General features: G+C 36.5%; 1 protein-coding gene and 1 pseudogene across 1 annotated transcript; one reads left to right on the top strand and one right to left on the bottom strand.

The window, feature by feature from the left end:
* The window catches only part of LOC140150483 (dynein beta chain, ciliary-like), an 88,341-nt pseudogene extending 76,316 nt beyond the window's left edge, over positions 1-12,025 (bottom strand).
* Positions 12,026-21,952: 9,927 nt separating this feature from the next.
* On the top strand, positions 21,953-22,597 carry LOC140149639 (uncharacterized). Its single transcript, XM_072171719.1, has one exon. It carries the CDS (start codon positions 21,953-21,955, stop codon positions 22,595-22,597), a length of 645 nt encoding a protein of 214 aa, XP_072027820.1.
* Positions 22,598-22,800: the final 203 nt, after the last annotated feature.

The raw sequence follows: 22,800 nt of genomic DNA, 5'->3' as shown, positions 1-22,800 counted from the left end.
TTTCATTTTTAAAAAGACATTTAGAATTTACGAAGTTATCACAGGTGATTAAAGCCACACTCATAGATCCATCACTGCCAAACTACACTTTCCTCCATCCACCATACCTAACCTGTTCAAGCACTTTGTGATAAAAACCTTCTTATAATTAAAGACAAAGATAAAAAGACTAGTTTGCGTCTGACGTCACTGTCAATCAAATTCTCTACGATCATTGATTGATTAATTAGTGCGTAAAAGGAAGGTCAATTTATCTGGTGCTGATCGGAGAAAAGGAATAGCAGTGAATGGCGAAAAATTACGTACTTTTACAAGGCAAAAAGCAACTTTTCTAGGCATTGTTGACATGGTGCCTTCGCAAAAGAAAGTTTCCTAGTATAAAGACCTAACTTTTGAGATGGTTTGTATGTTTGAAGGTGCAAAATTAACAATAAGGCACCCGGGTTTACCGCCGTGTTCAACAACTCATATCATCACGACACTTGTAAACAAACCGTGCTCGATTTTGATTGACAGATGACGTCAGGCGCAAACTAGTCTTTTTATCTTTGTGTTTCATTATAAAGTTTCCAAACACATGGATCCAATTTGGATTTGACCCCTGGTGACTACTAGGTCAGGAAAGGTCATACAGGGCTAAAAATTAGCAAATGCTCTAATCTTGTTGAAAGATACACCAAATTATTTGTCTGACCAAAAGTGTTTCAAAACTGTGTAGTTTGCACTATCTAATATCTATCGTTATAAAGTTATTCTACAAAAACCTAATTTCAAAGATTTTAGCAAAAATACTGAAAGTCTAATTTTTGGAAACAATGCTATACACATGAACGTACTAGCAAATGGAACTATAAGGTGACGAAAAAAGAAACCCTGTTCTATGGGCGGACAGTCCTTTCAAGTAGGGTCAGTAATGACCCAAAAAAATCACTAAAATCTGAAAATAATTAGCAATTTGAGAAAATACAAAAAAAAACTTTTTGTTCCTGAAATTTCCGAAATTTGGGTCGGCATTCATTTGTACAGGAAATTTTTTTTCCCAATTTGTTCAAAATCTGGGTCGGTCGGGCCCGTAGAACAGGCTTTTCTTTTTTCGTCGCCTAATAGGCACAAATACAAATTGAGCAAATCCATTTAAAGTCAATACTCCCCCTGCGAAAGATTGCGGAAGATATATCTTCCACAGGGAGTGTGAATTTAAAATTGAATTAGAACATTAGCCAGCTCAATGTGAAACCCACCCTCTCTCTGTGGAAGATTCAAGTTTAATCTTTCTTAGAGGGTGTATAAAATTCATATATAACAGACTAATGTGTTCATTCCATTTGAAATTCATACTTCCCCTGTGGAAGATATTTTGAATATCTTTCACAGTGGTACAGGGAATGTTTTCAAATCCACTCTACCACTGTGAAAGATTAGTGTGATTTAAACATCAAATAGCTACCCATTCTTTCTTACCCGACACTGTGAGTCCAGTGGATTATACGATCTCTCACTAAAGACCTTGACGCACTCTGTGAAGTCTTCAAATATCTTCTCCACTTGTGCACTCAACATTTTGCCCTTGATGCCACCCATTTCTGTCTTCTCCAGCTTACTGAATTCCACAGTGGTCTCAAAGAATTTCTACAGAAGGATACCAAGAGTATATGAAGCTTTGGTATGAGTTTGAACATAATATCATTATATTACTAAACTGAGCTCAAAAAGAAACTTATAATTTTTCACAAGGTCATATCTTGAAATCCTGTCTATCAAATTGAACCAAAATTACACACAGGTTTACTTCAATACTCTACTCTTAACACATGTCAGTAACCAAGCAGTTATCCAACTGACACAACAGCAAAATGCACTGACACTGGAACAGCGTCCTGGGTCACATTCACAGCCCAGCCCTGTTTCATGAAAAAAGTGTATGAAAAGCAGAAAGCAGCACCGTTTTATCATCTGTGCAAGGATCTTGTGTGCATTCTCACAGATTTTTTTTGTGCTGGGTGCCAAATGTTGGGCTGTGAAAGTGGAGGAAGTCCAGGAAGCTGTCCCATGACAGTGCATTTTGCTGCTGTGTCAGTTGGACAACTGCTTGGTTACTGGCATGTGTTTTGAGTAGAGTATTAAAGTTATCCTGTGTGTAATTTTGGTTCATTTTGATTGACACTATTTTAAGATATGACCTTGTGATTCACAAGTTGTAAAAAATATAAGTTTCTTTTTGAGCTCAGTTTATATTTGTCTCTTCCTTCCTTTGTTCCTTCCCTTACTCCCTTTTGTTCCATTCCATTCCTTCCCTCTCCTTTATCGTGTCCCCTCTCCTTTATCGTTCGCAATCGCAAATCAAACTTTCCCCCCATATTCGCTGACTGAAACAACAGTGTCTTGATATCCACTTGATGGATGATAAGTCACACGTAATAAATCCCTGTATTTATTTTTTATTTTAACCCAAACCATCGCCCCCAAAACCCAACCCTTATCTTTTTCATTCTTGGGTAGGGACTAACACTAGTCTTGTTTCTTATTTTAACTGGGTGAATCATTAAATGTTAAATACTGTCCCGTGATCCCCAGGGCAGGGTATATAGACAGCCAGGTATTACCCTGATCGGAACTGGCTGCAAGGTCTTTGTTGTTCACTACATCTACACCACAATTCAAATGCAGTAATGGAAATAGTGGCTGATACTTTTTGATATTTGACTCCACTGAGAATTGAACCGGGGACATCTTGTACCAGAGTCGAAAAGCTCAAACCGCTGGGTCATACTGCTTCGTCTTTTAAAGTTTTGCTACTATTTTAATTGTGTGACTACTTACCACCAGTATTTTCAGTCTTTCTACATAGGCATCAGTCCTTGCAAACACCATCGGTGTAGCAAACTCCCACAGCTTTGGCTCACCCTCCTTGAAATAATCCTGAAGCTTATCTCTATGCTCAAGGTGCAATTTCTTGAAGCCTTCCATTATGGAGACGGCAGTGCTGCATTTCTCCAAAGCTTCCTCAGGATCTTGCTTGAATATCTCAGTTGGCTCGAGGTAATTGGAACACTGAAATTGGAAACAAAATTGTACTAAATTAAGTATTTTGAAGTAAGTTGTAATTCCAAGATGATCTTGATTTTGAATTGTGTATGGATGTGCAGCTGCGATTCCAAAAACAAACCCCAAAAATGTATCAAATTTGACCAAAAAGCAAAAAAAAAAAAGACCAAAAATTTGCTTTCTACTATTTCTGTTCAGTATCATGGTAAATATGACAATTCTGCACTTTTTTTATTTGGAGAAAATTAAAAAACAACAACCCATCACTGAATCAGTGTTCTGACAATTGTAGCCCAAATCTATACAAAAGCCTGAAGATTTGGGCTATTCCATTTATAATCCACACTACCCCTGTGAAAGATTTTGGAAATATCTTGCACAGGGGGAGTATGAATTTCAAATGGAATTAACACATTAGCAGCTCCATTTGAAATTCACTCTCCCTCAGGGGAAGATTCAGGTTGAATCTTTCTCAGAGGGTGTATGTAATTCAAATGGAGTTGCCACTGTGCTCATTTCATTTGAAATTCATACTCCCCCTGTGGTAGATATTTCCAAAATCTTAAACATGGATAGTGTGGTTTTTAAATGGAATAGCCCAATGCACCATATCTGTTTGTAAAGCCACAAAGACAAGGAATCGCTTTTTTCAAATGTTAGACAATGACATTCTAGATAAGTGCAAATCTAAATTTAATAGAATTACTAAAAAAATATAGAATTAATATTTCAACTTGAACTTACCAACTCAATGAGATGATTGCAGATTTCTTGCAGCAGCACAATGATTCTTGGCGGAGTGTTGTAGTACTCGGAGTTACTCCAGATCAGGCAGATGACATGCATAATGGGACGCAAGAATTTGTGTAGGTCTCCAAAGTCAGCTTGTTCCAGCTCATCTAAGAATCCTTGAAGAGGGGACAGGTAGATGTTGATGTCTTGGGCCTCTGTCAGAGCTACATAAAATACAAAAACCACACATGATATGTACATTAAGGTGAGACGGAGCAGTGCCTGAGCTAGCAGTGTTTGTGCTAAAATATTGAGATAAATAAAGCCCACAGTCTACTTACCAGCTTCCACATCTCTCTCAATATTCTTGAAGGATGGATAATAGCTGCTCTCTGTCCTCTCAAGAATCGCTTTCATCTTACAAACCTTGGGACAACGAAGCTGTAGAGGCATAAAACATATCAATATTGTATATGTATGATATGATTTTATTAGCACAAAATTGCGGCCCGCAGGCCGAATTACATTGCACACAAAATATAAACAAAAAACAACAATGATAAAAGTATTTTATATAACACATATTAAATAAATATAAACAATAAAAGAGATCAGAACTCAAGGTATCCAAAAAGAAACAGGACCCACAGCAAGGCAATGCAGGACAGGAGTCATTATATAAACACAGCCAAAATAAAAAGTCTCCACTAGTTCCAACCCCATTTAATCAGAGTCTATAATTTTCTATACACATTCTTACGAAGGTTGATACCAACTTTGATATCAAAAGTTTAATCATCGTGACCATAAGGACCGTTGTTTGGAAATTCGTGCAATTTTTAAAATGAAATAGGGAATTGTATCACGTAGCGACACTAGCGTGAGTGCCAAGAATTACGTCACCTGAATAGGCCGGCAGGTTAAAGGTTTACCCATGCATGTCAAAATGCAAATCAAATACCCCGCTCTTTTAATTGTGCGCAGGCAAGTGTACAATGATTCCTGTACGGGTTGCTTCAGGCCACATAATAAGCTGATACCATTGATTTTTGCGTGATCAATTTGTAATTTGTCATTTTTAAAATTGCACGAATTTCCAAACAACGGCTCCTATGCTCACGATGATTAAACTTTTGATATCAAATTTGGTATCAACCTTCGAAGGAAAGTGTATAGAAAATTATTATATAAATTATTTTGCCATAAACTCATCAGACTCTGATTAAATGGGGATGGAACTAGTGGAGACTTTTTATTTTGGCTGTGTTTATATGTGTAGGTATGCCTACCCATTACCCAGTGTGCTTAATAATGTTATTGTTTTTATCCATCATGACGGAATAACCTAATCCTTTAGTTTAGGATTATGATGATTCTAACTTCAGGTACACTGCATTTTGAATAGTTTATCTATGCATAGATTCACATTTTTTTGTAACAATAATGTCATAATTTTAATATGTCTTCAAGAAGGTTTAAAGGTCAGCAATTATAATAGGGTTTATAGTATTTTCACATGAAGTACATTTTAGGTTGGAAATGTGAGTAAGGCCGGTGTCGACAGGTCCTCTGTCGGAATCCTGTCAACAAAGTGAATTATACCAACATATCGACAGAACTCCGTCCATGGTGACATAGTGCAAAGGCACTTTGTTAAACTTACAGCTCATTTTCACTCAAAATATTGGCCATTTCTGATGTATTTTCAACCAAATGCAACGCCAAATCTTATCTTTTACCTACTATTTTGCCAATTTTTCATGTTATTTGCCTTCAGGGGTCATACTTTTGGCAGTATTTTGCCTTGTATTCTGGTGTAAATTGTACATTTTATCGCTACATGCTCGCTATGAAGACAGCCAGCTTGGAAATTGCTGAAATTGCTGACGGTGTTTCTAGATATTTTTAGGCTAAAATTTTTTAAATATTCCTAAAATCATGGGAAAAAAAGTCCTGGTATTTTCTCGGAACCCAAATGTATGTCGACACACTGTCGACGTCAAGATACAAAATATGTCGATATGTCGACATCAAAAAATGGTGCCGACACCGGCTGAGGACCTGATTAAGGATGGCAACATTTGATAGTATACAGCCCTCCCTCCCCAAGCCCTGCAAGTATAAAATATATGAGTCACACAAATTAATTGTATTGTTTAAATACCTGTTGGAAAATGCAGTCCAGATTTTCATATTTGTTCTTCCAGAATTGGATTTCCACTTCAGGTCCTGGGTTCAAGCCTTGTAACAAGGGTTGGGCTGAGTCTCTTTTGAGGACATCTCGGATCTGATGGCTCCAGTCAATAATGACAGACTCTATGGCGTGAACAAGACTCCGATCACAGAAGTGATCTCTGTTTAATTGGATGAGAAATATCAAATGTTAAATCATACAATCTGGCATTTAATTGTCACAGAAATACAGTAAGCCAAAGGATTAAGGAACCAGTTTTGTTCACCCCTGTATATCCTAAATAAAGAAAAATATGTCAAAATTAAAACAAACACCAATACCTGTACTCTTTACTGATTCAAGACCTTATTTGTTGAAATTGGTTGAGAATTAAAGAAATGGTGATTTAAAACCTAAAGAGATGAAATCAAAAGTTGCACTTTTATGTTCTAATCAATGAAAGCATGACGCTAGTTTTAACATGCTAATAAATGGAATCGCGGCACTAGTTCCCTTCTTTGCAAACGCTTTGTGTACAAATCAATACGGCATGCAATGGAGAAAACTGCAAATTTTAAATTGGCATCTTCCTTGAGTTTTTGGATCATTGTGTCTTTATTTCTTAAACAATTTCAATGAATGATATCTTAACTTTGAGCTAAAAGATGCAGCTATTGGCTGCTGGTTCCAATTATGACATACATCTGTCTTTGTTTAGGTATACGTATACAGGGTGTGAACATAACTGGTACCTTAATTCTTTGGAAATGAATTTAAATTAAATAAATAACTTCTGGAATTTCAATTACCCAGATTTATGACCCATTTCAGCCGCAGCTCCATTCTCTTCCACCTGTTCTGAGCCAACAGGTAGCGGGAGAAGCGTCTTGCCTTGCACCTGTCCTGCAACCACATACACGTTGCTTTTGAGTTGGTTAACATGACGAAGGACATCTTGGGACACCACAGTGGGCCACGTCTCGTGATTTCTTGGGTTTGACAACAGTGGAACAAGAACCTGAAAATTGGATGAAAATTATAATATAAATCATTCAATCACTCTTTATTAGTCATCAAAAATATAAAAAAATTAGCACACCCCCAGTAACACATGGGCTGTAACACATCAAGCAGGCAGGATCTGCAAAGACAACAAAATACCACAACATATAATATTTTAAAATTTAATAGAATATTTTATAAGTACAACATCAAAATTTAGTCATTAAAAATATTAGAGAAAAGCTTATTTAAAGGGGCATTTAAGTGATCCACAGCCTCATCCCCCACTTTTCCCAAAAAAGTTGAGATTTTTACACCACTGGATACCTCTGGCTACATAATGTTTATGTACCAAATATTTCTTGCAGATTAATTAGTTTAGCAAAAATATCGCTAAATTTGAATTTCGTTCTGGTGCACCAGAACGAAATTACAACACATTGTCTATGGAGCAGTGTAATACACATAATCATGCATAACTCGCATAAGCGCAAAATCGGAATCAACTGAAATTTTGGAAATAAGATTTTTTCGTGGATATCTACTGAGAAATGTCATAAAAAGAGGATGCTAGGATCACGAAATCCTCCTTTAATATTGACCACAATTGTTTCCCATGGAATAAAAAAGGAATAATTGAGCACAAGATATAAACCATGATAGGGTGGATTCATAGATTTCATTTTGTAATGGAAATGCCATTTACATGTAAAAAGTCACATTAATATTTTGATGGAAATAATGACGCATAACGTGGTTTCCCAGGCGTGGTTTCTGAACTTATTCAATATTTGGACTTTATTGATGCATTGCTTTGTCATGTTTGTCGCAACTTGCCGGATCTTGAAATTTGACAATTGTCGACAATGGAAATTCTACTTGACAAAAGCCCTAGTTTACAGCAATTTACTATAAGTCAATCAATGCAATGCATTAATCACCATGATTACTCAGGACACGGTTCAGTCTTCAGAATTTTGCACCACCACCACCACCACCACCACCACCCGGGGGGGGGGGGGCACATCAAAAATTTTTGGGGGGTATGCTCCCCCGGAATTTTGAGGTGGTGGGTCTTTGGGAGCTGATGGCGTACCCGTATTAAAAAGGGGGTCTTTCGGAGCTGCGAACCGGGCTGTGAACAAGTAAAATGGGGTCTTTTGGAGCTGCGAAAAGTCAAAATCAAGGGTCTTTCTTGGCTTTTTGGTTGAAAATCGCCTGAAGAAACAAGAAATATGAAGAATGAGCAATTTTGGGTCTTTTAGAGCTGAAATTATCAAAATCAAGGGTCTTTCGGAGCTTTATTTTGGTCAAATATAGGGTGTCTTTCGGAGCTGCGAAACCTAAAAAGGTGGGTCTTTCCGGGGGAGCATACCCGTATGGTCATTTGTGTTGAGTGCCCCCCCCCCCCCAGACCACCACCAGCAAATTTAATTTGTAACCCGGCTTGGTGGCCGGCTATGTAATGTCAATGCAATGTTTTTTACCATGGATATACACACTTTTCGCTAGCATTATTTTACAATACACTTACATAAGTTACACTTCTAATTAGGAACAGAGAAATTACTTACAATTTTACAAATCATAATAAATAGCCCTTCAGAAGTGACAGAACTTCAAATTTCCAATTTTGCCGGACTTTGTTATATACAGCCCGTCAACCTTGGTTATGGGCGCACACCACCAATAGAGTGTCCCATTGAAACATACGTGAAAACGCCAAAACGCGTCTTTTCTTTGGGAGATTTAGAGCTTTTCGGCAACAAATAGAATTTAACATGCTTTTCTTTTTTATTACAACAGTGGCGTAACTAGGGTTGGTAGCGCCCGGGGCAAGAAACAAAATTGGCAACCTCTACCCCCACCCGATAATCTTTTAGATCCCCCCCCCCATGAAACAATTGCGCGCCAAATTCGCGAAATTTTGGACAAATAAGGCCTACCACTAATTAATTTTGGTAACTAGAAGGTGAATATCAGTCTTAAAATGTTCTTTCAATTGATTTTGTGCTGAAATGTGTGCCAAGAGCGCGAAAATGGTGACTTTCGTCGCCGCAGGGGCGCAGAATCGATGCTGAATTGGCCAATTTGGCACGCCCCTAAGAGTGGCGCCAGGGCACGTTGCCCCCCCTCTGCCCCCCCCGTAGTTACGCCACTGGATTACAAGTCCATAGAAAAGCCCAAAATACCTCAACAAATATTTTGTTTCAGGAACTCATCCATATTACATCGCGCGCGGAGTGATTTGGTCGTGTGCGCCCGTATTGGTTTTGGGTAACGGTGTGGTAGTGGGTATTGGAAGTAGCCTAGATGTGAAAATTGCCCTACCCCTCCGGAGACTGGAGCCGTTTAGCCCCCAGAAACTCTAAAATGGCCCCTGGTTCCAACTCAATTGTTGACCAGGAGACACTTTTCTCACAAAACTGGCCTCTGAGTAGTGAACCAAAAGTTTTCAAATTCAGTATAGTGCTTATTTAACTCTTCCAGCACATCTTTATTTTTATTGGCCCCTTGGTGATTGGAAATGAACCCTCATGGGTTCCAAATTAAATTTGTTGAACCAGGTACCATATTTATGTAAAAGTAGCCCCTGGTCCATCACTCCTTATATTTACCGGAATTATCCCTGATAAGTGGTCCCTGGTTCATCTAAAGTCACGGGTTCACTCCAAATCTTGGTAAACCAGGAGCCACTTTTTTGCCAAGTGGTCCCTAGTTCAAGCCCTCTTATTTTCACCCTAGGTCAGACCTACTAAGGAAAATTAAACAAACTGGAAAAATATGGCCTGCAGGCTCCGAATCGCCTTTAAAAAAGGGGGGTTTTCAGGGCAGTTGTCGTTATTTAGCAACTGTATTTTTTGAAAAGCAAATAAGTAACGGAGGCCGAGTAGGCCCTATAGAAGACCGAGAAACAACTGAAATTCCCTGGGATGTTTGTTTGATTGCCATATTTTGTATAATATCCGTCAAATTTTTATTTTACTACATTTATTCTAACTTTACCAAAAATGATGAAATTATAATATTGGTAGGCCTATAAAGTTATTTGGTAGATTGAATAAAAAGAGCAAACCGAGCAGTGTAATGGGCCTACACAAATCATAATCATGATAATCATGCCTAATTCACAAAACGTTAAACGCAAAATCGGAATCAACTGAAATTGTGGGTATATTTATAGGCCTAAGTTTTTACGTGGATATCTTTTGAAAAAATGTTATAAAAAGATGCTAGGATCACAAACTCAAATCGTGCATGTTTTTTTTTAGATCATATTATTATCCTTAGGTCGTTTCAAACCCCGGTTTCAAACAAAGTGCCGATATACCATACCAGTAAGTAATGATAACCCAGAGCTGAGCTCATATGGAGCTGGACAACTATAAAAGCTGAGGCTAGTAAACATGGTAAACCAACACTAGTCTCAAAATAAAAGGAATTCTTAAAGGTAAAATTACTAAAATAATATTAATGTTCGTGAAGGACATCATGGCATGGGTTATCCACATTATTCACACATACTTTTAAAAGCCTAAAGCATTTATAGCGAATATAAGTTATAAAACAACATTTTTTCTGATCATGGAGTAGTTACTACTTCCATGTTCTTGTAAAATGAAGAAAAACGAGACAAAAATACTTTATTTATGTCTTTGTACATTTCTAAGTCTTGTATTTCAATAAATAAGGTGATTATGTACACGCTCTTATAAAATTTGGTTCTTGGCTGTCCTGTACATGTAGAACTTAACCCTCAAGAGGAGCCGAGGAAAGGGTTCTTGAAAAATTCAAAGAACCCCCAAAAATGGTTCTTTCTGCCTTCTGGCCTTTCCCGCCACCCCAGGCCAGCAGATCTAAAATCGTTAGTTTTAAAGCCATAACCATCTTTTTCTTTACAGACCCATTTGGGGGTCCATTTACAGAACAGACAACTCAAGAACCATTTTAGGTTCTACGTGTCGGCCTACTCTCTAAATGTAAAAGAGTGAAAAACTCACTCTCAAAAAGAGTGATTCACTTATAAGACCACTCAATAAAGCGTGAAATGTGTGTTTTAAACTTTAAAACCACTCAAAAAAGAGTGAAAACCACTCTAAAATAGTGCATTTTAACTCTTTCAAGGAGTTAAAATGAAGGACAATTCTAAAAATGCAGTGTTGTCCTTGAACGAGTTGAAATTCACTCTTTTAGGACTCTTTTTTGAGTAATTAAAAAACACATTTCACTCTTTTTTTTAGTGGTTTTTAAAGTGGATCACTCTTTTGGGGAGTGAGGTTTGGGGAGTGAGTATACTTAGAACCGTCTAAGTAAGAGTGTGTGTTGACCTACCTCATCAACCAGAGCAGATAGTTGTTCCAGAGGTAAATATGACAAATCGCCATAAACCAAATTAGTCTTGAGATTTTCTTTGCTCACGGCCTCCCCTTTCCTCTTTATAAAATACACCGCTTTTGCGTTTTTCAACGAAGTTGGAAATTGGTAAGATGGTGTTATCGCTCCTGCCGACGAAACAGTAAAAATCAACTGCGGTATGTCGGGTTTTTCAAGAAATTCCAATACAATGATCTTGTTTTCTGCCAATCCAACACACTTGTTCCATTTTTCTTGTTTTAATTTGTAGGTTTGCAAGATATATTCAGATATGAAACGAATTCGTTCATCTTTTTCGTTGAGAGTTGCCGGCGGTCCGTCTTCGTCTCCCATATTTGTTTATAAAACGCGGCCGTTTCACACTCCTTTGCTATGTAAAACAACAAGACCTATTCACAGCATTGGTATCGGGTAGCTTGTGTTTGTTGAACAGATTTTCGTCTTAGCAGCGTAACTTAAAACAACCAGCAACTAGAGTGAATTGAAAAAAATATGTTCCAAGTTTCATCCAGATACTCCTCTCCCAGCCCTTAACACTCCTTAACTTTGATCATGACGTTTTGGTAATGTTTACTAAATTACGATTGATATTCCTAGTAGGCTTTGATTCCAATAAATCAATGTTTGAAGCGTTATTTCGGGTGAAATTTTCGATCAAAAGAAGTCCAATCGATAGCTGGTATCGGCCTACTGCTAATGGTTCCGAGTGGAGTGCGGTGTTCTGTGTATCGTTGCCATGGCTCCAGGCATTTATTAACTTTAGAGTGTTGACTTATCGACCTGGACCTTTCAACCCTTAAGATGCGCTGCTGGTGGTGATTTCAAGCGTGCAAATAAAAAATAATTGGCGTAAAATTTGATAACAACTGCAGATCATTGTGGATAATGTACATCTTCTCTGATAATATAAAACAAAATTCTTCACTTTTAAATGTATTAATGATCAAAAAATAATTTGCTGTGACGTACCGTCAAAGAAGATGAGGCATCTGTAAATCCACGTACAAATCATGGAAACGTATTCCAGTTTTGATGTTCAAATTAAACTTAAGTTAAAGTTAATTATTTTGTAAATTTTTTTGCTCCAAGCCTATTTCCATTTCTTTGTCCTTTATATCTTAATTAATTCATCGATACAAAATCTCATTAAATATAACAAAACAAAATATTTTGCCCGCGAATCTTTATCATCAGGCCCTATGTCACTTGATCGATAACGCAAAGTATCCTTAAAGTTATTTTAGAATATCTCCTGAAATTCAGTGTTATCTTAGAATATCTACTGATATTTTCCGTTATTTTAGAGAATGTTGTGAATTTTTGTGGTTTTGTCCGGGGGTTTTGTTACAATATTCTTGTGTTTTCTTAGGTTTTTTAAGGATGTTTAGTTATTTTGTGTTATCGACCATGTGACATAGGGCCTTTTTATCTCTCCCGTTTTTCGCTTATTGAAAATAGTTGAATGCATTTTTAAAAGTAAAACTAAATTGCTTTTAATATTTTAATTAGTTGTTTCTTTTCTTCTCGCTATTTTCTATTATGTTCCAATAATATGGGCGGCGGTGGGCTGCACTATAAATAAAAGGTAATATCCAAATGAAGGCCAAACGTCATGTTGACAGTTCGCAATGTTATGAGAACTTATATCGATTAGCAGTACCGTAATGTTTATTATTGGACCCCATCAATGGTTTTTGTAGTTTGAGATAATAATACTACAACTTAATCAATCGATTATTGGAATCGATTAAACTGGAGTGGATCGATTAACCAGACCATAGTACACAAGTCCCCATAAGTACATCATACCATGCAATGTTAAGATTCGCTTTATATTTTGATGTGTTGACATTGAATCTATATAAACAGCTTTGGCGGTTGAATAGACAACAGAGAAGAACCTTAATTTCTATAGGACTTTTTGTGTCAGTTCCTGCAGAACTGACACCTTCTAGTACAGAACTGACACCTTCTAGTACAGGTTTGACGATCACGTGACAAATCGAATCTGTGACGTCAATATTTAATATCAATTTAAGGCTGTTCTACTTAAATTACATACTCATTGGCATTTTGGCTGTTCCATTTAATTTACATACTCAACATTTCCCTGTGCACTTAGTCCATGAATTGATCCTGATTTGCATTGTCGTATAGAGTTATATTTTTGTACACAACAGGGATGTTACTATTACAAAGTAGGTAATGGTGCCTCCAACGGACAAGGTACAAAACACACCAAGGATCAAAGGATGATACAAGAGGATACCTAGAATATATAAAAACAGAAAGATTCGAGCCAGGTATACCAACTTGGAGTGGGGAACAAAGACAAAGACAAGATAAAAACTAATGCAGTATGTAAACCAGAATGGTGTACATGCACTGTTACGTCTGCATTAGAAAAAATCCAAACCCACAGGGATGGTAGACAACAAAGTTAACAAAAATACAACCGACGTTTCGAGCAGATAAACTGCTCTTCTTCAGGGACAGACAACAAAATATAAAAGCAAACAACGAAAACTACATACTGTAACTGTAGTTAAAAAAAAAAAATTAGTAACGGTATTTCACTGTGCTTTGGTTTTAGTGATTTTTGGCTTTACCACTTTAATCCGTAGGCCTATCCACATGCTCTGAAGTGAATTTTAATCATGTATGGACCATTTGCATATTTTACTTTCCCTCTGTTTCTCTACCCACACTTTTTTTCTGTATGCATGCTACATTTTAGTATTTGAGTACTTCCTCTACTTTATTGGGGTTTTTTCAGCATTTTTTAACTTAAACAAAAAATTAAAAATTGTTTTTTTTAATTTTTAATTTTTATTTTTAACACATGTATTTTGTAGGCTTACAATACTTGGGTTGTCATTTGCATATTACTCTTCTCTCTTTTAGTTTGAGTGACATTAGTCCACTTATCTCTCTCTATTCATTCTCTTCCTCTTCTATTGACTGCGACCCCTCTTGACATTTACATCCTGTCAATTAGGACAATACCCTATTGTCCTGTGGTGTTGCTCATTTACATAATTATATTGCTTTGAATGCTTTCCAGTTTCTCATTGTAGTGAACCGTCTTTCATAGAGGTAAGACGTGCTTATTTTGCTCTGAGCTTTGTTTGCTACTGAGTTCTATTTGAACTTGCCTTCAGTTTTCGACTTGAATTTTATTTTTATAAAAAATTTTTTTAACTACATTTACAGTATGTAGTTTTCGTTGTTTGCTTTTATATTTTGTTGTCTGTCCCTGAAGAAGAGCAGTTTATCTGCTCGAAACGTCGGTTGTATTTTTGTTAACTTTGTTGTCTACCATCCCTGTGAGTTTGGATTTTTTCTAATGCAGACGTAACAGTGCATGTACACCATTCTGGTTTACATACTGCATTAGTTTTTATCTTGTCTTTGTCTTTGTTCCCCACTCCAAGTTGGTATACCTGGCTCGAATCTTTCTGATGTTACTATTGTTTTAACTAAATGAAGCATACTTTTGCTTTTATCTTTCTTTGTCCTTTATTAATTATAAATTAGGTGATTTAATTAAGGGCTGGGGTATGAACGTTTGGACAGTATTTATTTTGGGACATTAGAGCACATCAGACATATCGAATTGCATTCTGAATACGAAGAATGTCATTCTGATATCAAATAATTTTGATTTTTGCAATTTAAAACACATTTTATGGCAAATCATTAAAAATCGATATTTTTGATTTTTAACAGTACTTGAAGTAAACTTTATAAATCTGATGATTTATACTTAAAGTGTATGTAGGTGGGATGAAAAGCCGACGATCAATTGAAAATTTTGACCTTTCGTATTGAAGATATGGATTTTTTTCCCAAAACACCAAAAAAAATTAGGTCTTTTTGGGAAAAAATCCATATCTTCAATATGAAAGGTCAAAATTTTCAATTGATCGTCGGCTTTTCCTCCCTGCTACATACACTTTAAGAATATATCATTAGATTTATATAATTTACTTCGAGGACTGTTATATACCAAAATTTGAAAATATCAAATTTTTATAATTTGTCATAAAATTTGTATTATATTGTGATTTTTGAAAAATGAAAATTATTTGATATCAGAAAGACATGCTTCGTATTCAGAATGCAATTCGATAGGTCTGAGGTGCTCTCATGTCCCACAAAAATACTGTCGAAACGCAATAAACGCTCATTTTGGATCCCTTAATATAATTCTTTGTTTCGGCGACCCAGGGGTAAACAAACAAATAAAAACATAGGTCAAAATCCTTCAATTTCTGTGAAAATTGAACAAAAAGTACCCAAATCCCTACATTTTATATCTCCCTATGTTATAGACAACTTTTATACGTCACATTTAAAATCATTTAAAATGACTTATAAATGCTATAATGGGGTCTTATACATTTGTATTGTGTGAACTTTGTTTTTAAATGCCTTTGGCTTCCAGGTTAGTTTCTCGGAGCTGGTGAGGTGTATCTGGGTGTAACTTGGTAGGGTGGTGGTAAGTGGCTGCCCTAAGACTTGATGCATTTTTGGCGCAAAATATGCAAATTAGGTAGCTAATTTGCATATTTAACTTAAAAATTGTTTTTTTTTTTTTTTTTTGCCATAAAACTTTTTAGCCCAAGTCGCGGGTATTAGCCTTGAAATGTCGCCCAAATAGCCAAAAAATCGCCCAAAATTTTTAAGTCGATTTAGGGGGGTTCTACACCCCCCTTTTATTTTGAAATTTTTGGAAAATGCTGAAATAAATTCTAAAAAACAGCAAAAACTCAAAAAAATGAAAAAAAATAATAAAAAATCAAAAAAGTGGAAGAAAAAGTCGATTTGAAGGGGGGGGGGTACATCATATCCCGCTTTATTTTGGAATTTTTGGGAACAGCTGAAATAAAAAACTAACAAAAAATGAAAAAAAAAAGTTAAAAAAATAAATTAAAAGACGGCTCAGGAGGTTCTACACCCCTTTCTTTCTATTTTTTTTTAAATGCTGAAATAAATTATAAAAAACTAACAAAAACTGATTTTTTGTTATAGGCTTAGGCCTACTGTAAGAAAAATTTATTTGTGAATTTTTGTGGAAATATTGAAATAAATTATAAACTAATAAAACTGAAAAAAAAATGTTTAAACTGCAAGAAAACACAAGTGACATTTTGGGGAAATGCTGAAATAATGAAAAACTAACAAACATTTTCAAAAATTTAAGAAAAAATAAACTGCAAGGAAAATAAAATGTTGACTTTTGACGGGGTTCTGCACTACCTTTTTAATTTTTGGGAAATGCTGAAACAATTATAAACAAACGAACAAAAATTATTTTAAAAAAATGCCAGGAAAACAAACACATTTATTTATATAGACATGCCATTCATTACAATAGGCCTACACAAATTTGCCTTCAGCTGAGTGATAACAACATGTGCATGTATAATGGCCAGGTCCGTGGATAATGACTCAGTGGTACTTTTGATCATCATGCTATTTCAAAAGAAAATATGCGGTAGGTGTTTGCACATTTTATTTCAAAAGAACCGCCAACGGAAAAAAAAAAAACTTATGTTGAAGAAGAAACTTGGCACCCGCTGACACTAAGATCTAAGAAGCTACTTAAGTCATCTTAAACCACTTGTGAGTATTTAGATGGGAATATTTTAAGGATAATCCTCCAGCTCAAGTGGTCTTGAGCAACAACATGTGATGCGATTAACCAGCCCCCCTCCCTGTGCGTGCCATTGTCATGGGAAGCACACAATACCACAAAGTGTTTTGTAACTTTTGTTTATTGAACTAGTTGTTTGGTGCTTTTGTTGAATGACCATTGAAAGAATTGGCAATCATGGTCAAAAATAAGTTTTGAAGTCGGCATTGTCACAAATCGCCCAACATTTAATATATTTCGCGGGTGAGATTTTCAAAGTAGCCCAAATGTCGCGAAATCGCGGGAGCACTTTCTTTGTCGCGGGACGGAAGTCGGAAATCGCCCAATTGGGCGACCAAATCGCGGGTTTGGCAACTTGATGAGGTTGTGGTAAGCAACGCACTGAATGGTCTATTGTTCTATTGTGTCCGATTTGAGCGCTGACATATTGGAAAATGTTGCCAATCAATATTCATGAGAGTGTACATTCAATGTCCAATTTTCGAAATTGGGTGACTTGTGCTTGGCAGGTGTAAAATACATCTGACTGGGCGTTTTAAATACGTAACGCATAAAGGCATTGACATCATCGAATGGCTGCCTATAGTGCTGTTAGTGTTAGGCCTATGTGTGTGTGTGGGGGGGCTGTGTTTAGTTTCTATAATAATTATTATAAGGCCTACATTTATTTGTCATTCCTTTCTTTTCCTTTCTCTGTACTTATTCTTTCCTTGATAAAGTATCACTCCCTCTTCTTATCTCCTTTCCCTTCTCCATCCCCTCTTACGTTTTGTCCCCTCTCATTCCTATCATTTTCCTTACCTTTCTATTTATTTACGTCTATTTATTTATTTCTCTTTTATTTCTTCCTCTTTCTCTCTTCCTCCAGTCCCCTCTCATTCTTCATATCCCCTCCTCCACCCTCATCCCCTACCAAGACCTCTCACAGAGGAACTGCCCCCTTCAGTACGCCACTGTTTATGACATTCTCAGTCCTTCTTAAAATAAAATAAAAATGTCAATTTGTAAAACAACTTTTATATAGGCCTATACCGGTATACTTATTATATGTTACATGTATAGGCCTATATACGTAGCTATTACCATTATACAATATACAGACATGCAGACATGGCAGCCTTGATGTGTAATCATCAGCAAGCGCATTCAATTTATTTAAATGAAGCACCTAATGTCAGTGGGGTGACAACGAACTATACATCAGCGGCTAATGTGTGCCTTTTGTGATTACGGCTACTCAATCACACCCTTGTGTGTTATGCTAACAAAAGGTACTTTTCGTTAAAGTAAGCGCTTTCACGCGACTTTCATTTGATCACTTATTGACAGTAGCCTGCAAGGTAGAGTGTTAATACACTGTCGGGTCAGCTTACCGATTTAATGGCGGAAGCCCTTTGTCCCAAACAAAAGGTACCTTTCGATGAATAGCTTGTCAGATTTCAAATCGGCACAAGGTTTCAATGCGTTACGTAATCTATTTCATCTCCATCTTTATAATAGCTCCATGGTGGTAAGCGGCAGTTTCTCGGAGCTGGTGAGGTGTATTGGGGTATAACTTGGTAGGGTGGTGGTAAGTGGCTGCCCTAAGACTTGATGCAATTTTTGGCGCAAATTAGGTAGCTAATTTACATATTTAACTTCAAAATTGTTTTGGGGTGGTTTTTTTTGCCATTTCGAAGAACTGGTGAGGCGTATAGGGATGTAACTTGGTGAGGTTGTGGTAAGCGGCAGTCGTAAGATCCGATACAATTTTTGTCGCAAGATATGCAAATTAGTCACCACATTTGCCTATTTTTTTATTTGTCAAATTGCTTTTGGCCATTTTTCAGAACTGGTGAGGCATATAGAAATGTAATTTGGTGGGGTAATGGTTAAGAGCAGTCTTAAGATCAGATGCTATTTTTGTCACAAAATATGCACATCAGCCACCTCATTTCCCTTTTTTTCTATTTTTAAAAACGCTTTTTGCCATTTTTCGGAACTGGTAGGGGGTATATAGATGTAACTTGGTATGGTGGTGGTAAAGGGGACGTGATTTTTGTCGCAAAATATTCAAATTAGCCACCTCATTTGCATATTTTGTTTATTTTTAAAAGGCTTTTTGCCATTTTTTGGAACTGGTGAGGCGTATCGAGATTTAACTTGGTGGGATGGTGGTAAGGGCAGTCTTAAGATCCCATGTGATTTTTGTCGCAAAATTTGCAAATTAGCTACCTCATTTGCATATTTTTTTTTTATTAAAACGTTTTTAGCTAGAATAGAAGGCTGACGCTGCGCCAAAACACGTATGTAAGTGTATAATTATTTAATGATAAATGAACTACCACTAAATGTTCCTGTCAGTGCTGCAGTGCAAAACTTCTCATGCAATTCCATCTTTAACATTACATTCAAATAATAATTACATTGTAAATTGAACTGACACCAATTTTTTTCAGGAATATCTTGTTTTATTTATTTTATAGAACCTACTGGTACCTCTACCCCTTTCCGTTCTATACACCTCTGGTAATTCTGATGGTATACACACAAGGTCAGTGTGACCAATTTTTCCATGTACAGTCCTAAATTGTTATAAAATCACTTCTGAGCTATTATTTGGCTACCAGCAAGAACATGAAGAAAAAAGATTACACCCAAAGCAAGTTATCTAGAATTGATCACATTTTTGACTAAATTTACCAATACTTTGAAGAATAGAAGTTTAGCATGATCAGAAAAACAAAATGTTTTTATTGAAAATTCTCAACCCTAAACGTGTGGTGTAAATTCTACTTGTCTGGTTGAAAAACACACATATTCACTATACACTGCTTTTCAGGGATCTGGCACTTTAAAGTGGGAGTTCCCCTCCAAGTTTTCCGAAAAGATAATTTATTTCTTAAGGTGACATGCCGGTTCACTAAAAGTGGGAAATTTTCGACAAAAATAATGATGATAAGTGTATAAAAGTATACATTTTCACTATTTTTCAGAAAGGAAATCCCAGCAAACACAAAAATGTTTTAAAAACGTTTTAAATAAATTATATTTTTGCTTTTGGTTTAGGTAAAAACGTTTTAATAACATTAAAATGTCGGGTTATATAAAGGTCATGATAACGTTTTAAAACGTTTTGTATGAAAACACACTACAACAATGTTTTCAAAAAATGTTATTGTAAACTATTTTTTTTTTTTTTTTTGCCAAATATTGTGTCAATACTTAAATAACATTATGTTAAAATATTTGAACCCAGCAAACACAGAAATCTTCTTAAAACGTTTTTTTCAAAACCTTTTAATAACATTTAAATGTCGGGTTATATAAAGGTTATGAAAACGTTTTTAAAGCGTTATTGAAAATATTTTGGGCAAACATTTTTCGCAAAATATTTTTTCAACCCCAAAATAACATTCTGTTTAGAATGTTTTATATCAAGTTTTCAAGAATGTTATTGGAATGTTATTAAAACGTTTTTATACCCTTTATATAACCCGACATTTAAACGTTTTCTGTAAAACATTTTTGTTTGCTGAGCAGTAGATTATCAAAAATGTTTTTAAGGTTATGAAAACGTTTTATACTCTTAATATACCCTTTATATAACCCGACATTTAAACGTTTTCTGACAACCTTTTATAACCTTTTGCGAATGATGTCTAAAACGTTTTGTGTTTGCTGGGATGATGCAAGGAATCCAACTAGCACGGCGGATTCATGCAAAAATGAGCAATTTTTGAGAAAAGCGCCAAATTTGATTTTCCCGTCGCAAATTTTTTTTCGGTCCACCATATTACAACTTACCCTAAATATTGGATAATTGCATATTTGTGTTCTAAAGACACACAACTAGATTCTTCGTTTTAAAAAATATACCTTGACATTTTGGTCAAAAAAGTCAAATTTTGATCTTTTTTGACCAACATTTTTTTAAATGAAGAAAATTAATTCAAAAATTTGAGAAAATTGAATCTAGTTTTGTGTCTTTAGAACACATTAGGGCCTAATATGCAATTTTCGTCAATTTGGAAATTTAGGGTAACTTGAGTTGTTATGGTGGACCGAAAAAAATTGGCATTGAAAATCAAATTTGGCGCTTTTCTCACAAACTGCCGCCGTGCTAGTTGGATTCCTTGCATCATTTCCATTCTGAAAATGTATACTTTTATATACTTATCATCATTACTTTTAAAGACACAATACAAAACAATGTCTAAAATTTCCCACTTTGAGTGATCTTACGTGCCCCCTTAAAAAGTAAACATCGCAAATTAATAAGGGTATATGACCTGATAGCATTCCAACAAATCTGGACCTGATGGCATTCCAACAAAGCTTCTAAAAGAAACAGCAGAAGAAATATCTCCCGTTGTGACTCTTCTCTTTCAAGCATCCATCAATCAATGCAAGGTTCCATCCCAGTGGAAGAAAGCTCAGATCGTCCCAATCTTCAAGAAGGGTAGTCGTTCCGATGCAGCCAACTATAGGCCGATCTCCCTCACATCAGTCTTGTGCAAGCTTTGTGAACACATCGTACACTGCGCTGTAATTCGCCATCTCAGTGCCTGTGAAGTCTTGTCCGATGCACAACATGGATTTCGACAGCGTAGATCCTGTGAGACTCAACTGATCATCACATTGAATGACCTGGCCAAAGGATTAGACACCAAATCCCAGACTGATGTGATTCTGCTTGATTACGAGAAAGCGTTTGACAAGGTCTCTCATCGTCACCTCTTGAAGAAAGTCGAACACTACGGAGTCCATGGCAGTACCCTTAACTGGATCAGGGACTTTTTTACCAACCGATCCCAAGTAGTCGCTGTTGATGGTAACAAGAGTTCTGAAGCGCAGGGGACATCCGGGGTTCCACAAGGAAGTGTTTTGTGCCTTCTACTCTTCGTCATTTACATCAACGACCTTCCAGATTGTGTGTCTGCCTCGACAACCTCGACGCTCTCCAGAAGTGGGAATCTGACTGGCTGATGAGTTTCAACGCCTCGAAGTGCCAAGTGCTACGTGTGACCAACAAACGTAAGCCCACTCTTGCATGCTACTCCATCCATGGCCACACTCTGGAGATCGTAAACACGGCTAAGTATCTCGGCGTCCATCTTGATTCCAAACTGAGCTTCAACAGTCACATAGACACCATCACCAAAAAGGCGAACTCAACCAAGGCCTTCCTGTCTCGTAACATCAGCCACTGCAGCCAGAAAGTCAAGGAAGCAGCCTACAGTACCTTCATAAGACCAACTGTGGAGTACGCAGCATCGGCATGGGATACACAGCGTAACAACAAGAAACTTGAACAGGTGCATCAAAACTCTGCCCGCTTCGTTATGGGAAGCAGCGTAACCTCAGTGCTCCGTCATCTCAATTGGACTTCTCTCCAGGATCGACGCCTCGTTAGTCGCCTTCTCATGATGTTCAAGATCCGTTTCGACCTGGTTGACATCCCATGGAATCACTACCTCACCCTTCACTCTTCATCCACCAGAGGCCATTCATCTAGATTCATGCAGCCTCACACCAACTCTTCAGTGTTTGCAAACTCCTACTTCCCACGTACCATCCGGGACTGGAATAATCTTCCAGTGGATCCACTGCAAACATTCTTTTATCGTTAATACAAAATATTTGGCAAAAAATATTTTTGTAGTGTGTTTTACAACACCATTTTGAAAACATTTAAAAAATATTTTTGTAGTGTGTTTTCATACAGAATATTTAAAAAATATTTTTGTAGTGTGTTTTCATACAGAACGTTTTCATGACCTTTATACATATTGTATAACCCCACATAACCAAAAGCCCAAAATATAACCTGTTT

Source organism: Amphiura filiformis, chromosome 4 (assembly GCF_039555335.1).
Source record: "Amphiura filiformis chromosome 4, Afil_fr2py, whole genome shotgun sequence".
NCBI classification, from domain to species: Eukaryota; Metazoa; Echinodermata; class Ophiuroidea; order Amphilepidida; family Amphiuridae; genus Amphiura; species Amphiura filiformis.
Note: the sequence above shows the minus strand (reverse complement) of the source record. Positions and strands in the feature narration are given on the sequence as shown.

Bases quoted from the DNA above. Each gene is read 5' to 3' on its own strand.
- LOC140149639 (XM_072171719.1), top strand. From the start codon at position 21,953: ATGAGTTTCAACGCCTCGAAGTGCCAAGTGCTACGTGTGACCAACAAA.